This window comes from Anser brachyrhynchus (assembly GCF_964034855.1).
Source record: "Anser brachyrhynchus genome assembly, chromosome: 16".
NCBI classification, from domain to species: domain Eukaryota; kingdom Metazoa; phylum Chordata; class Aves; order Anseriformes; family Anatidae; genus Anser; species Anser brachyrhynchus.
Window position 1 is genome coordinate 6,649,377 of NC_137734.1, and position 16,556 is coordinate 6,665,932.

Here is a 16,556-nt window from a genome sequence, read left to right on the forward strand (position 1 = left end):
TGGAAATTGAATGTTATATACCGGAGTGGATTAATGGCACTATTAGCTTTGCCATTAAGTGCTAAAAATAGTGGGCTTGAGCATCATGTATCTGATTGCAAGCTCAAGCCATCTCTAAGGTCTTTGCAAAAATGGGAAGAAGCTGTGCTTGCACAAGACACCTTAGGCCTTATTTTCAGAAGGTGTTAGGGATTGCTCTGCTCAGAATTGGAAAGCCTACATGAAATGAAATTTTGCAATATATTTTGCAATAATATATTATTATAAATATTAATATAAGTTGACGCCCCTCAGCTGTCAGTTCCAGCTGCTTTTCCAGAGATATAGTTACTGGTCATGTCTTTTTTTTTTTTTTTTGGTTGCATGCTATTATTACTCACTTGTTTCTTCACTATAAAAACTGTATAATCCTCAGGGAAAGGTAAAAAGAAAATAACATTTACTGCTAAGTGTGGATAATGGAGTTTTTAAACATATTTCTCTTGTGATGTTGTTGAATGAAAAACCTTGTTTAACATTTGTCACAAGAATCAATCTGGTATCAGTTGATAAATGCATATCATTTTATTTTATTTTCACTCTTTTTCAACAATAGTTTGTGCCCAAACAAATTGGAAAATTTAAAGGAAGTCATAGAATAATAAACAGGCAGCTATTCCTATGCAACAGGTAATTACTCTTTTCCTGCTGCTCCAAATAGCCAAAATAATGATTGAAATACTTTTGAAGATTTCTCCTCAGTTAGAAGATTTCTCCTCTTTATAGAAGACTTAGATAAAAATAAAAATATTTTATCTTAGTGAAGCAAAAGCAAAGTACACTGGTTTTGAATTCTGTGCACCTTTCTAGAGTGCCCATTATGTTACAGGCCTTGATTTGGAAATATCTTTAAACATGTGCTTGAATTCTTGACCTGGGCACTTCATGGTGTTTACTCAGCTCTTTACTGACACACAGGGTTATTCTGTGCTGAACTGTTGACTCAATAGAATTTTAGTGTTTGGTAATCGAATACTTGACAAATACAATAAATTAAACTTCACATCTTATTCACCAAATAATTTGTAGATTATAAACCTCTTGAGTAGTGACCTAGTTCAAGAAAAACATAATTTAGTCTTTTTCAGTGAAGTCATGAAGATATCACTAGTTATTAAAAATAGTGGAAATCTGGTTTGGGCTCTTTTGCTTTGCTTTCAGGTTATCAAACCCCAACCAAGATGGAAGTAGGAACCTCACAATAATCTGGCAAAAAGGACATGTGATGACACCATCATAAGTACTTGGATGATTAAGTGCTGTCCACTAAAATGCTGTGATTTTTTATGAAAGTTTTAGAGTAACAGCTTTGCAAAAGCATTCTTACTACTGTCATTCATAGACTGCATAATCAGATACAATACTGGAAAAATATCGATTGTGTTCCTCCACGAAGTTGTATTTCGTACATTTTTCAATCAAGTCCATAGCTAATAAAGTTATTTTATAGTCTGAGGCTCACTATGATCTGAGGCAAGAGTGAATCTGAGGTGAATAGAGGGTGCACACATTTGTATCAGATTACTAGAAGAAATTTTCAAATTGGAAGAGTAGATCCTCACCTGATATAACCAAATGAAACCCTATTGAAGTAGAATGCTTGCAGTTCCCAGCATTTCGGAGTTGTCTTTCAACTGTGGCTGCAGCAAAAAGCTCCAGTACTGCAAGTGGAGAGAGGGTCTGCCAACCTTTGTGATTAGAGAAGAACAGGAACATCTAGCAGTGATTACAACAAAGTGGCTTTTCGATGAATATTTCTATAATTTCAGCCTGTTAACAAGTTAATTTAACCAGACTCAACTTTTGGACATGATACACAGTTTTCTTTCTCATCCAAGTTCAAAAGGAGACAAAGCAGATCTGATTGCAAAACACTTAGCAGCACCTGCAGGTGCTCTCTCATATTCAATAGATTTTAAGTGCTTTAGACTAATAACACTGAGTATCAGTTTTGTCCTCTCACATAAACGGTGAAAGACAAGCAGATATGATTGAGCCAGCTGCATTCTGCTGTTCAGCTTTGTCATTGCCAAGAATCCCCGGAGTATTTTCCTTGTGTCTCTGGAAAATATTGCAGCCTTTGTCTTCACAAATCTCATTGCCCTGCGGCGCAGGGGCTGAGCTGTAGGTGCATTTGGCTGTCTAAAGCCTAATAACCTAGTGCTGCTGACTGACCTCTTTCCCAGCACTACAGATGGATGCAAGGCTTTGGAGACAGGCAAGGTTCAAAGATGGTTTTACTGAGGTGTCAGGTGCTGTGGATGGATGGGTATTGGGAGAGAATTTTCTGTTGATGCTCAGAGTACCTCAGTTTGTTGCTGTACCTGGAGTCCAGTGTTGTTTCCTTGCAGACAAAATACACATATAAGAAGGACAGAAACAAAAATCAGAAAATCACGGCTTTTTTTCTGTTACTATTACTCCTCAAGTACTAGAGATGTACTGTGCGCTGTACCTGACATCAGCCAGTCCTAGACCTGCAGAAGTATCAGTTTCAGGATGTTTAAAATGTCTACTTTTATTTCTGCCTATTTGTGCATGACCTCATGTGAAGACTGCAAAAAAAAACATCCTTGGCTGAGTAGGTTTGAAGAAAGGAAAAAAGAAGGAAAAGGAAAAGAAAGTGGGGGAAAAAAAGTCCCACGAGTGTTTACTGCTGTGATAAAAACTTCTAGAACCTAACCCTTAATTTTAATTATCTGTTAAGCCTAACTTCTATCTTGCTAGTTTGGTCCAATGTTTTCTTATTCTGTTCTTTTCGTGTTTGGAAGATGCGACCTTATTGCTATCCTAGAGCTGTAAAAAGAAATTCAGCTTCAGTGTTTTTATCTGCATCACTATTTGTAAATAACTTCTAGAACGGAGTGAGACAATCTTTAGTTACTGCTTAGATTTAGCTGTAACTGCAAATAGCAAAGGCCTGGGTCTGTTTATTAAACCAACCACACAGGCACAGTCGTACTGCTGCTCCCAGGGATTTGGCCCTTCGGGGTAAAATGAGATTTAAACTCTCTTCAGGATTAGAGTGCTTCCCTTTTCTGGATTCTGAAATTTGCAATATGTTTTGGTTTTTTTTTCTGTTTTTTTTTTTTGCTAGTAATGTCAAACCACAGTGTGTAAATATAGAATATTTTCTGTTAGTATCTTCTTGATATGGAAAGCTAAATACATTTAGAAAGCAAATGTGATTTGTGAAACCTTGTACCCATTTGGTAATGAAAACTGAAGCGACATCTATTTATACTCACTGCATTTCATGGTTTTTCAAGTACTCAAGGTCATTTACACATCTTTCTTTGTATTTGATGATAATGTATAGTTAGGGGTTTTTGAATAGTACATTTTCCCATTTAACACAAGAAAAGCTGACATTTTGCTAGTACTGAATGTTTTCTTGACAAGAAAAGGTATTGCCATGAAAAGGTTACATCCATCTTCAGTCTTACTTAACTTCTGATGACAGAAATAATTAGATTTCATCTGAATTCACCAAGGACGCTTTTGCTGACAGCTTAGAAACTTCTGGAACCATTCTGCAACCTTGCTCTCCTGGTCTCAGAGGATGCAGGTGACATAACCCTTAACCAGTGAAGTCTGATCTCAGGATGTCCCTCGTTTGTAGTTTTCTGAAGGATAATGTTATCACTACCCAGCAAATTTTTTTCAGGTGGACAGGCTGAATCTTCAAACCCCTCCTGCTTCCTCCTGACTTCCTTCTATTTTCTTCTCTGGTAGTTATATATGTGTATATATATACATACACACACATATATATATATACACACACATATATAATATTAATATATATATAAAATATTAACATATGTATACATACAATATATTAACAATATATATGCCTAATTTTACTAAGGATTTTCTTTATGTGATCTGATGATGCCTTTCTTTCTCCAAGCAATATTAGCTTGACAGGCTTTTGTGGACTGTCTGGAGAACCATGTGCTAACAAGGTGTCCAGAGATCTGTCACCGCTGTAGACACACACCTATGCCTACTGGGTTATCTTTCCTTTGTTGGCTAATTAGATGTCAAAGCAGGAAAGGGAATAACATACTCCTATCATTCTGCAGTGGAGATATAATGAGATTATGTGACTGAGATTCAAACCCAGAGTACCTAATTCCTGTCTATTGAACACAAGATTCTTCTTTTCAAATGTAGTTCTACTTTCCCTCTCATTGAGGTCTCAATCCATGAAAAGCAGGGAGGTAAACACACTGGGGCCGTGAGCCTGAGCTTTGTGTTTTCCCCTCTGTAGTCCCCTAGTTGTGTGAAGCTGGGCAAGTATTTTTCCTGGAATCTGTTTCTTCACTTCTCATACTAAGTGAGAAGTGATGTGTGAATGCCACCAACTTCTGCAGACTTCCCCTCGCTCTTTCCATTCCCCAGCAAATATTCTGATGATAAGAAACTCAGTGACACTGATGTTGGAATTTCAAAAAGCTCTTAGTAATCACCTGTCACTGGCAAACATTGGTGTCTAAGGTTTCTAAATAACAACTATGGCTAAAAATACAGAAAAGAATGTAGCTGAGTGCTCCTTACCTTGTAAAATACAAGATAATGATGAATGATTTCTGGAGGGAAAATTGGCAGGGTTTGATTTAGCCAATTTTGGTTTTCTGTTGCTACTGCTGCCCAGGACCATGCCTGCAGGCCTGTTTTCTTGTGGATTCTGTTTCAGAGACAGAGCCAAAAGGAGCTGCCCAAAGGCAAAATTAATTTAAATTAATTTTGTTATTTGAACAGCAACTTTGACTACAATTTTTAAAAGCCCCGATCTAGGAATCTATCTTGTGCTTACTGAGTTAGGTGACGTGTAATAGCTCATTCTTCAGAAAAGCTGGGCTTGTGACTGTGCTAAAGTGTTCATGATTCACTGCCTTTCTTGATCTTAAAATTACACCACTGCACGTGTAAAGAAGGGTGAAAGTTTTAGTGAATGCTTGGTGTTTGCAAGACTGCTGTCTAAAGCCTGCAACAGGATTAACTGTGTGTACAATAAGGATGGTCAACTGCACGTGCAGATTGAGCCATCAGTATGTCATCAGTCAAATTATCTAAGACATAGCGATTGTATGGGGATGCCTCTTGCTTTATTCTTATCCTGTAATTTGCTGGGCAAGACTTAAAACAGAGGAAGCAACTACACTAGAGTTGTCTGAGTATATGGTGCAGGGGCCAGAATGAAATAGGAGGAATGTCAGGAGGTAACAGTGATCTCCTATGTTTGTTTGTTCAATATTTGCTTTTGTTAATACCAGATAACTTTTCTGACAGATCACAAGCTGAAATTTCAAACAGTCACAGGAGAAGAGGCATCCTTCTGTCACAGGGCTCTTTCCAGGGTGAAAAGGCGCCCCTGGAGTACGGGAGATCCTGACTCCTCGACCCGCTCTGCATCTCGTTAGTGCAATCAGAGCAGTCGTGTTTCACGGCTTGCACAGCTGCGATCCGAAGGCTGGCCTCTGAGGCTTTCAGGAGTGTGGGTCCAGGATTGCTTTACGTCTCTCTCAGACTCCACTGTTAGTTTTTTGCTATTTCAAACCCTTCAGCATTTAACACTCATCCTTGCTGTCCTCAGGCACTCCCAGGGGCTGGTGGACATCTTGAACACAGCTGGTGGAGAGTCCAATGCCTTATGGCTCCTGTCACTTAAACCCATACATACGGCCCTTTGGTTTAAACTGCTTTGCCGGTCCACTTTTTTAACAGACTTTGATTAGGGAAGTGTCTGGTGCCATCTTGTGTCACAGAGGAGTAAATATATAGAGCTGCCTATAATTTTTTTTTTGGTATATTTTATATATTTGGAATACCACGTGTTGTTAACTTGCTTAGCTTTAGGGCTTGTCATCGGATGCAGCATCAGTATTAACAAGGTGAGACTGACATTCAGGTGTGTAGAATTCTGCATGAAATGCTTGGTAAGAGGTTGAAATATGGGTTAAAATGGGGCTCTGCGTAGTGTCGCCAACTTCAGCGAAGCTTTCATGACTAAAGCGCGGGCTGTGGCAGGGCGAGCAGGCGTGAGCAGCACTGCTAAAGGCAGCTAAGTTTCAGCTCGGCTCGAGAGAGGAACAATTTTACAGATATCCTGGTCAGACTAGATCACACCTTCTGGGCAAGTGATTTTTCTTTTTTTCAGGGCCTGGGGTTGGTGTGGTCTCCCCGGCACTGAGTGACCAGCCAGGAGGGCAGGGGATGCGCCGGGGAGCCCAGCTCTGACATTTCCTTTATTAGTGCTTGTCGCACACAGTGGGGAGCTCGCAGGAAATGGCTTGAGTGGATGAAGAATTGTTATTTTTAGCAATGTGTGGGTTGTTTCTGTTCTTTTCTTGATGGTGACATGGATCCACTCTCAAAGACTGGGAAAAATTCTGTTGTTCAAATTCAGTGACTAAGTAGTTTGTGCAGTACCAATTAACAAAAGAATAACTAATGGCTCTATTTCTAATTACTGATTTGCTTTATTTAAATATCAAACAGACACTGTGCTTTGCAGAACATGCTATACAAAACAGCAAAAAATGAAAAATGAATGTTTTCTTTTAAAAAAGAAGTGAAAACAAAACCAAAAAAGCCCTCATCATTTAGGCAGCATGTACTTACTTTTCCATTTTAATGAATAGATATATAGTCTCTGTCTCCTAGTTCCTGTAATTTTATTTATTTATTTATTTACTTACTTTTCTGGGTTCTTCCACTACTCATGCAAAATGTGCACACTGGGTTCATTACAAAATTAACCCAAATTACCTGAAAAAAAAATAGAATGCAATAAAATGACATTCTAGAGGAAAGTATTTAGTATTTCTTTTGCTGTGTTTCTGGTGAAACATACAGAAGCCGTTCAAATTTGCCACACATCCAGCCAGTGGGGCTGATGTGAGCTTCCCCCAACCAACTCTGGGGCATCTTTGCAGGCTGGCAGCCCCTGGGTGTCTGAGCACCCTGCAGGGTCAGACACATGGCCTCGCAGTCCTGGCCTAGCTGCCTCGTCCCTCCCAGCTGTCCCCATCTGGCTGTCATGGTGAGTGTTGTCTAAGCCCTGGCACATTTCTGATCCCTTTTTTTTTTTTTTTTTTTTTTTCCTTTGTGGATAGGCTTCAAGGAAGGAGAAAGACTCGTGTTCTAGCTCAAGTTATGTCTGCATTGAAAATAACCCCCCCGGCAGAAAAATTGCAGAGATTGTCATGTAAATTCAATCAACTTTTCCAGCAAGCTTTTTCTTGGTCCTTAATTCAAAATCACAGCTATGAACTGAACAAGAAAACTAAAATGAAGTTGAGAAATTGTGACTCTCACAGCTCCAGAATGTGCTCTCTCCTGACCCGGCCAGGAGGATGGGGAGTCTGAGCTCCCACCTGCCAGGATTCAGACATGACCTAGTCTGATTTCAGCTGGAAAGGTTGGACATATACTGCTGCTTCTTCATATCAAAATACGTTATTTTCACTTTCAGCTTAAGAAATTTACACAAATGTAGAAGAAATTAAGCATTATGACTTTGTGTGCCTTGTGAAGATTTTATGGGGGAGAATCCTGCAAATACTGGCAACAGTTGTGTGAGGATTGCGTCTGAGCATCACTAGATGTCACTCTCAACCTGAATTTAGCTTCATGGACTCATGCTTGTCAGAAGTTTTCATTTTAAATTATTAATCTTTCATTCAACTCCCCACCTCCTTTATTTTCTTGCATTTAATGCACAGGGGATCTTCCAGTTCAGCGTAGCACAATCTGTTGTGCATAAATATTTTTCTTGCTTCAAACCAGGATCAAAATCGGGTCAAAAAGAAATACCTAAAACTTGCAACATGATCAATTTCTGTGCTAGATATTCAGTGGGGAAACAGGAAAGGCAAATAACCCTAAAAGAGGGTTTCCTTCTCACTTTTGGTTGGTTTTCATTCAGTACTTGCTGGCATGGTCACTGTACCCATCATGTGTAACGAGGATGAGAATGTCCATTTCAGCCTAAAATATCCACTTAGCTTCAAAGTACTGGATTTTTGTGTGTGTTAAAAAGCAAGGGTGATATTTAGGTGATTTATGTGATTTAATTTAATAACATTTTCTTTTAAATTGCTAAGGGTTTCTATTTGGATACTTCCTGGCTTCTCCACTGAGCCAAACGTTTCCAGAGAATTCAAAGCACTCTGAAGGAATTTGCAGATCTCATCTGGGTTTTATTCACCTGTGTCTGTGGAGGCAGAAAACTTGGAAAATATCCCCTTCCCTCACTTCCTCCATTTCTTGCAAATCCTTATTTCTCTCTCGGTAAATACCTTTATTTCCTTGTAGCCAGCCCAGCGCGCTGCCAAGTGACTGGCCACTGCTTCTGTTTCTGCTGCTGTTACACCTGCAAGGTGCAGTCCCAGTGCCTGCTGCTGCTGCAGACTCACAAGCCATGCTAGACACGAGATCTGTCAGCTCTCATGGGGATTTTTACTCAGCTCTTTAAAGGAGTCAGCACATCATTCCCTGGTCATATGCTGCCTCTTGAGCTTCTCTGACAGGTCAGCCCAAAGGAAAAAGGTGATGATGACAATGGTGGCCCTATTCCCTGCAGTGCAGCCCCTCTGCAAGTATCCATGAGAGCAGGAGAAAGTGCTTACCGAACAGGCTCCGAGCCCTTTTAGATAGTGACAGAGGCAGGAAAAACCGACTTTCACCTCCTGGCAGGGAAGCAGCTTCCCTCTGGAGCAGGGATGAACCCTGCTGCCTCTCCTCTAGGAGCAAGGTGCTCTCTGAGGTGGCTCTGGGCTGTGCTTCTGTCCCTGTGCTTCCTGCGATAGGGAACTGAAATGTCTGGCTTACCTCTATCAGGGCTTTCCATGCTCTCTTGCTGGACTCAAGTAGATCGAGGGAGAATTACCCCTTCCCAAATCCTAGGGCATAAAGAGCCCTCCTGGATTTTTTTTTTTTTTTTTAAGCTGTAAAGATATGTGTGATGTCTATAGGAACTTACACTTGAAATATTTATCAGTGGCCTTCTACTGTTCTCATCCATCACATGGGGGAGAGGGAAAGAAGGGGCTCTAATCACTGTGAAAATTTAAACTACCCCTGTGGCATAGCCCCAGACATCCTCTGTCTCTGTAAAAGCAAAGGTGCCTGTGTGAGGATTAGCACTTTAAGGTGTGAGGAGGACCAGGCTGGCCACTCCTTTTATCCTCCCCTTTTATCCTGGAGGATCTGGCTGAGATTGTCCGAGCTGTGGGCTGCAGCATGCTGGCAGGGCTGCTCATGTCGTAAAGGGAAGGCGGCAGCCTCCCAGGGCTGCTAAACTGGTGGCTTTTAAACAGTAACTGAGACAGAATAATTAAACCCCCAAACCGTGAAGCTTCTGTGGCAGGAGGAGTTGTGGGAGGAAGGATGCCCGTGCTCAGCCAGCTGATCGCTGCAGACATTTGGTGTAAAACACAGGCCCAGCAACCTCTGGGTCAGGTATTTTTCTGGGGGTCTCCTCTGCACCTAGGAGCATCTCTTGACCTGCCCTCCCTTCTCACTGACGACCGGTTTTGTCTTTTGTGTTTGAAGTTCAAGGCAATGTTTCTCCTTTGGCTGCTGAGCAGTGCATGTAAGCGCTTTATGGTGCCAGCCCTTAATGCCAGGGTGTTTCTTTTTCTGTATCTCACGTAGTTCCTTGCTGCACCCATTAACCTAGCTAAAACCAGTATTTGTAATTGCGATATGCTTCCTTTGGAGGAGATATTCTACTGCTTCTGGTCCTTTCAGCCTTTTCCTCCTTTATTCATATTTCCATTAGAAAAGTGAACTGTTCTCTCCTCGATTACTCATTTTCCCCTGCCCTCCCCAGCCCCTAAGTTTTTTTTTTTTTTTTCCTTGATTTACCATTGGCACGTCTCCTCACTTCGCTTTCTGCTGATTAGCACCCTTGGTACACTCGCAGTTGCACTAGGTCAAGCCTCACCTTACACAATGGAGTCATTAGGAGTTGCAGCTTCCTCTCGTTTTCAGTACCATTTCACAGAGGAAAGATAGAAAGAGCCCACTTATAGGTTTAGGCAGTAACTCTGAGGTAAAACAATTTCCAGGGAACAGCTTTGTTTCTCAAGTCTAAAATATTTTTTGAGGGCATTCCAGCCTTGCTGAAATATTTGTGCTTCAAAGAGAAACAAAAATTTTTTAATGAAGTTAATGATTTTTCTTATCTATTTCTTTATTTATTTTTTTAAAAGGGGGGAGGGATCATTTCAATGTGTTGAAACAAGACTAATTTTTCAGCCTGAAATAACTCATTTCATTATGTCCTTTTCTTGGGTATACAAATGTTTAAGAAAATTCTTTAATGAAACAAAAAATTGACTTTTTTTTTCTTATTAAAGAAATATTTCTGGTTGATACAATCAGAATCATTTAGGTTGGAAAAGTCCTCTAAGATCATCTAGTGCAACCTTTAACCTATCGCTGCCAAGTTTGCCCTTAAACCATGTCACTAAGCACTATGTCTACATGGTTTTTGAAGATCTCCAGGGATGGTGACTCAACTACTTCTCTGGGCAACCTGTTCTGATACTTCAAAACTCTTTCAGTGAAGAAATTTTTCCTAATATCCAACCTAACCTCCCCTGGTGCAATTTAAGGCCATTTCTTCTCATATTGCTTGGTGCTTCTGAAGTGCACTTGTCTCAGAACTTTTTTTTGAAGTTCCACAAAAACACAAAATAAGTTCGCACAGTGTTATCCACAATATATTATTGGAAAACTCGCGTGGATTTAGCATTTTTAAAAAGTGGGTAATAAAATCTCTGATTTTTCATGCCTGCAAGGGCCCTGGTGGATGGGAGAAGCAAGATAGCAAACCAGGAGGCTGACAAGGAGGTTCACATTTGAGGTTGGATATGGAGACCAAGGAAAAAGCTGTTCAAAATCTCTGTAAATCCGAGACATCTTCATTGTCTTTTTAGGCTAAAAAGCCTAATGAAGCATGACAGGTTTGCACTGGAGGGAGTGGGACCAGTCTCAGTGATCGTGGCCAGCAAGTCAGATAGGCAACAGCACTTTCAGCAAGGTCATGGCAAGGCAGGGTATGCTTCTCCATGCAAAAGATGCACCTGCTTGGCAACAAATGCACTTAGTGTAAGTACCAAAATAGAAGGAAAAGAGGTTTCAAAATCATCTCTGACACCAGCTTTTTCCTATTGCCAGAGTTGTATATGTTGCTCTGAAGTAAAATAAGTGGTTTTGATACAACACATTTACTTTGTGTATCGGTCAGACAACACACAGTGTTCTGTTTCTTGCATGATAGTTCAAAACCCTTTTCTGCATTGTTTTCTTCTTCACTGGAGGCTGTGTATATAAGTACAGAATTTTCCCATGTGTTTGCTGCAAAGCATGATCCTGGCATATGTTTGAATCAATTAACTTGGAAGAAAAAAAGAAAATTACACCACAGCCTTTAATAAAGGAAGGTGTAATTAACGACTTCAGATTAATTGAAAATGTTTGCTCTAAAAGTAGCAATTGAGATCTGTTCTGATTAACTACTTTCTCACATACTTCGTAGCCTTGCAGAAAATGCAGTTCAGCAGAGAGCAGAGGGAAAAAAAGCCTGTCTAATATCTCTGTAGAACCTTTATAAGAGAAACCTGTCATTTTCCCATTCTAAAATATTCTGCAGTACTGTAATTACATTATACAAAAACATTCCTTGATTCTTTCATTTAAAAAGAAAATCAGTTCCTCAAGGGCTGAAGACTCAAAGGGGGAATAGGCCAATATTACAAATTTGATTCTGGATGAATTAGTTGCTATTTTTTTTTAAGCAAATGACTTAGGAGAGCTGTCAAAGAAACATGCTTCCCATGATTTCATTTTCCATTTTTGTGAAAAATTTCAATCCTGTCATGCTGGCCATAGAACAGTCAGAACTGGAAGCATTAAAAGACAGTCTTTCAAGAAATATTTCTTTAGAAGATCTGGCCTTAGTTGGGCCTTGTTACGTTACTGACCTTTGTTAAGCTAACATTCTTTCAAAGAGTAGGAGATATTTTTTAATTAGTTCAAATGATTAAAAATTGTTTATATTAACATATATTGACCTTTCTTTCCATTTGTATTGCCTTAAGTAATCTTGGGAGAATTAATTTCTAATCCCTTCCCTCCCACACATTTGCTGTTGTGGTCTCCCTGGGTCTGTCTACAATTTACAGCAAGTGTTAGCTTAAGGGATCTTGTTCATGAAGCCGTTGATCCTGTGTGGCTGTCAGAGCCTGGTCTTAGGCGCAAGTTTCAGATCTTTCTCTGGCATCTGAAGACCTGCCTGCAATGTGAGTGGGTTGGCCAAGTCTCCATCCCATTGCTCACCATAGCTTGTCTTTGACTGCAGCACTAAGGACGCCTGCACTTGCCTCTTGCTTTTGCAGTGTTGCCTTTTGGCAGATAAATCAGTCAGGGCCCTCAGCAAAAGGTCCATAACTGACCTCTGAAAGAGCAGGTGGGACTTATATGCATGGGTACATGGGGCTGGGCCAGGGAGCTGCCCTGCCTGTGCTTCCCAAGTGGTTCATTGACACCTCTTCTGAACTGAACATCTCAACTTTACTTCCCTGTGCTTGTAAGATTGCTTTTAGTATAGTACAGAAAAGCTGAAATAAGACCCATCATCAGAACAAAGCTTTTCAATTCCTGTCATGTTTTTAAAAATTGAATTTTTGGGAGAAACTGTTTTTTGATTTTCTTTTTTTGCCTATATTTGTAGCAGAAGAAATTTCTAAATATGAAGAGTCTTTCAGCCACGTCTGTTCAGAAATTTTAATCTCGTTCCCATAAGGTTTTGTGTCAATAGAAGTCATCATATAGAGTAAGGGGAACCAAGGTTTATTTTGTTTGTAGCTGCTAAAAAGCTTTTGTCAAATGTGGGTTTAGATTTCAAGAATGTTTTACTGTTAATTCACTCTTCTAATCACTAGACTTTCTTCAAATACAGATTACAAAGGCAGAGTCTAAAATACTGTTGATTTTTACAGAAATCTTGTAAGATAACCTGCAGGTACATTTATGCTTTGATCCAATATGCACATACTTGTGCTAGAGTTTGAAGACATACATTAAAGATAGCTGCCGTGCATAAAAATATTGCTGTGAAAATTGCCTATTGTATTTGCAATTCCTCAGGCAAACTTTGCTACATTTAGTATGGAATTTGTTTTGTTAACTAACATGTTAGGTGTTCAGATAGATCCGATGTGCAGTAATAGATCATAATTTTAACATTCATGGCTCAGTGACTTCAGGAAGTCCCTGGAACATAAATATCAGTTCAAGAAAAGCAAACAGCTTCTACTTTTTTGTCTTTTCACAGAGCTGCCATAAGGAAGCAAAGCATCATTATTGTTTCTTTCAGTTCTCAGCAAAAAAGGAAGTAAGACTTAATAAAAGCCATTGGCTGTAAGATTTCTTGAGAGAGAGAGAGGCAGAGAAAAAGGAAGAGAACGAGAACCGTGCTGTAGAAAAGCAGGTGTGATTCATGAATAAACTATAGTTTGTAACCCTATGGGATACTGATGAAACAAATAGAATTTTCACAGACATGGATAATACCAGAACACAAGACACTTTTTCACAGGTAAAGACAGAAACTGTTATGGCTTATGTGAAAGTGCTATTTGTTGTGCATAACTGAAGAGATGGCATAAGAGAAGCTGAAATGACTTTGTGTTTTATTGGTAGGGAATTTGCAGTAGATTGTTTAATGAAATTCATTAGCACATAATATGAGCGTGGACTGGTTTAATATATCAGAAATTATTTGCAGAAGTTGGTTATGAAACAATATTTTTCTGTACTGTGCTTTATTCTTAAGAAAGTTGAAATGTGCAAGGTTTTCCTGATACGGAGGGGAAAAAGAGAGAAGACCTGTCTTTCTATTGCTGCTAGAGAGGATTTATTAATACTATATATTATCTGCACTAAAAATTTCCATAAGGTAATTGGAGGGGGAAAATAGTGTTTTATATTATAGGCAAATGCAGTTTTTGATAATCATACTGGTATTTGATAAGATTGATATGTCAGAATTGAATATACATCAGCTTGCAACACTACTGCATTTGTCTGAGAGCACCTGACAGATATATAGTCTTTGTAGCATTCTGCTACTTGCAATACTTGCATGTTTGGAAGTCTGCTACCTGGAGAATTAAGCCATGGAAAATTTCCCTCTAGCTAGGAAAGCTGATAGCTTGTACTGGTGGAGAGTCCCTGGAGTAAAGAGCAATTAGAAGAAGGAAGGGGTGTGTTATGTGTAGGCTGGAGGTGTGACGGAGTGATCTAAGTTGGCCCTGGGCAGCTACCAAGAGTGGCTTGGCTTGCAACTACTACGTGCTTTGAGAAGAATATAAGATCTGAGGAGAAGTCTGCTCTGTTGGTATGATTCCACTTTTCCACTGAGAAGCACGAGATGTTCACTGAAAGATTTGCTAGGTGTGGCTCTAGGCAAACTCAGGGTGAGAGCACAAATGAGGATGAAGCCTCTTTTGGTTTGTCAACATCTTTGGTTTGTCAAAGAGGAAGAAGGGCGTGTTACATATTTTTGCATTTGGTTCCCTCCATGCAACATCAACATGCATGGCCTTTGAAGTGTTTGTTGAGGGCAACGTAACAGGTCATCCTAAGACTGAGTCAGCTTGGCAGATATTAATTGCTTCACCTGAGGAGATGACACCTGAAATGTAATAAAATTACAGGTCCCATCTGCACTATTCAGTGTAACGAAGTGCTGGGATCTATTTGGAGAAGCTGTTGATGACAATGCCATTGAAAAGGCACAAATTCAGAGTGGAAGTGTTTTCTTTTTCTTTATTGTCTACAGCCCATGTGTTTATTGCCTAGCACTGACGCACAGGCCTGAGGTGCAGCTTATGAATCATTGCTCTTATTTTGGCAGGTACTGCTGGGGAGGTCAGGGGCAGCACAGATGTGGAAATAATCAAATGCTTGCTACCAGAAAGGGCTTACATGAGTGAGAACCAGAAAACAGGAAGCTGTAACCAGATGGTGCTACTTTTTCCTTTCTTTCACTCCCCAAGGCCTGCAATGAAGCATGTGCATAAAGCTCAGGTTATATGTTCACCAAGTGATTTGCAAAGCTAAATTGAGCCTGAGAAAAATGTTTGAAACTTTTTGTGAACTTCTCTTAAAATTTGACTACATGTCTTTCTGATGCTTTTCATCTAAGTCTTCTGAGGACTGATGTAAGGCGGAACAGTTGTCAACCCTTTTGCTTTTCCAGCCTGCTTTACTTTAATCAACCATTTTAAAGTACTTCTATCCCCATGGCTTTCCCATACAATTTTTTGCTAGACTTTTAGTTAAAGGCCACCTCTCTTAGGTGATTCTTTTCTTTTCCCGGTCTTTTCAAAGATAGCTTAGAGCAGATTTTCACTGTGTATATATGTCAAGGGATCAATTCCGTTTAAATAAGGCCAAATGATTCCATATCTTCTGACGTATATATTCATGAACATGTACCCAGCCTCAGGAGGAACTTCTGTAGCTTTGGAGATGGGCTATTTTCGTGAGACTATAAGTAAGAAATCCAATTTTCTCCTGACCTACTGGGGCTTCTAAAGACTTGGGGTACATATTGGGTGGTCAGTCCAGCTCAGTTATGGACCTGGAGCAATCTGCTCCTTGCAGCTAATGTCAAGTGTTGGTCAGAGCAAAGGACTTGTGAGACAGTTCAGGTTCCTTGGTCCTGCTCTTGTTTTGAACCTAGATGTTTGTAGGTTACTGAATGAGATGTGCTGTGTAAGTGCATGCTTTGTGGAGGCTGCATTTATATTTAAAACCAGAATCAATTGTAGGCAGAGTTAAACATCAACATGGAAATACTCTGTGTAGGAATCAGAGCTCACTTTTCCTTGATCCATCTAAAAAGTCCTCAAAACTTGGGAATTCCTTTCTTGTGTAAGGTAAGATCAAAAGACCCAGGGAGACTGCACTGAGTTCTCTTACATTTTCTACTCAGTTGGAGGTAGCCCACTGAACAAAGAACAGGGGAAATGCCTGTGGGAGAGGGGCTGAAGTGCATCCTCAGGTATGTCTTCCTCATCATCCTTACAGCAGTAGGTACTGACATCCCTCAGTAAAATTTCTTTTTACAGAGCCTTTCGGACCTTTATCTGTCTTGTCTCATTCTCAATATGGTACAACTTCCTGAACATGGCAACACAATACATGCAGTCAAAGATCTTTTTGAAGGGATTTTTTTCCCTGAGTTTAAGAAAATACTTAAAGATGCAGCATAAATAGTTGTACAACGAGCTGATTCCGAGAAAGTTGGCCTTGGAAAATGGAGTCTGCTTTTGTAAGGGAGCCTTAAGAATGTGGTGAAGTTGTGTGTATATATAGACAAGGATTATATTCTGCTAAATCTGTTGGAGTATAAGGGGAGACTATAGGAGAGGGGGAGACAAAGAGAAATAACCTCTTTTTACCTCAACACTTTGTTATGATGATTCATT

The 16,556-nt window shown here is 39.8% G+C and overlaps 1 protein-coding gene across 3 annotated transcripts in view; it reads left to right on the forward strand.

Moving 5' to 3' along the window:
* The first annotated feature begins 13,472 nt into the window (after window positions 1–13,472).
* LOC308178964 (uncharacterized protein) overlaps window positions 13,473–16,556 on the forward strand; it is a 40,924-nt gene continuing 37,840 nt past the window's right edge. For 2 of the 3 annotated variants that reach the window (XM_080558261.1, XM_080558262.1), the window contains exon 1: window positions 13,473–13,657. In XM_080558261.1, coding sequence (XP_080414387.1) covers window positions 13,622–13,657 — 36 coding nt within the window. In that variant the 5' untranslated portion in view covers window positions 13,473–13,621. Of the gene's footprint in view, window positions 16,130–16,556 lie in introns of all 3 variants that reach the window. The other variant, XM_080558263.1, reaches the window with a different exon arrangement.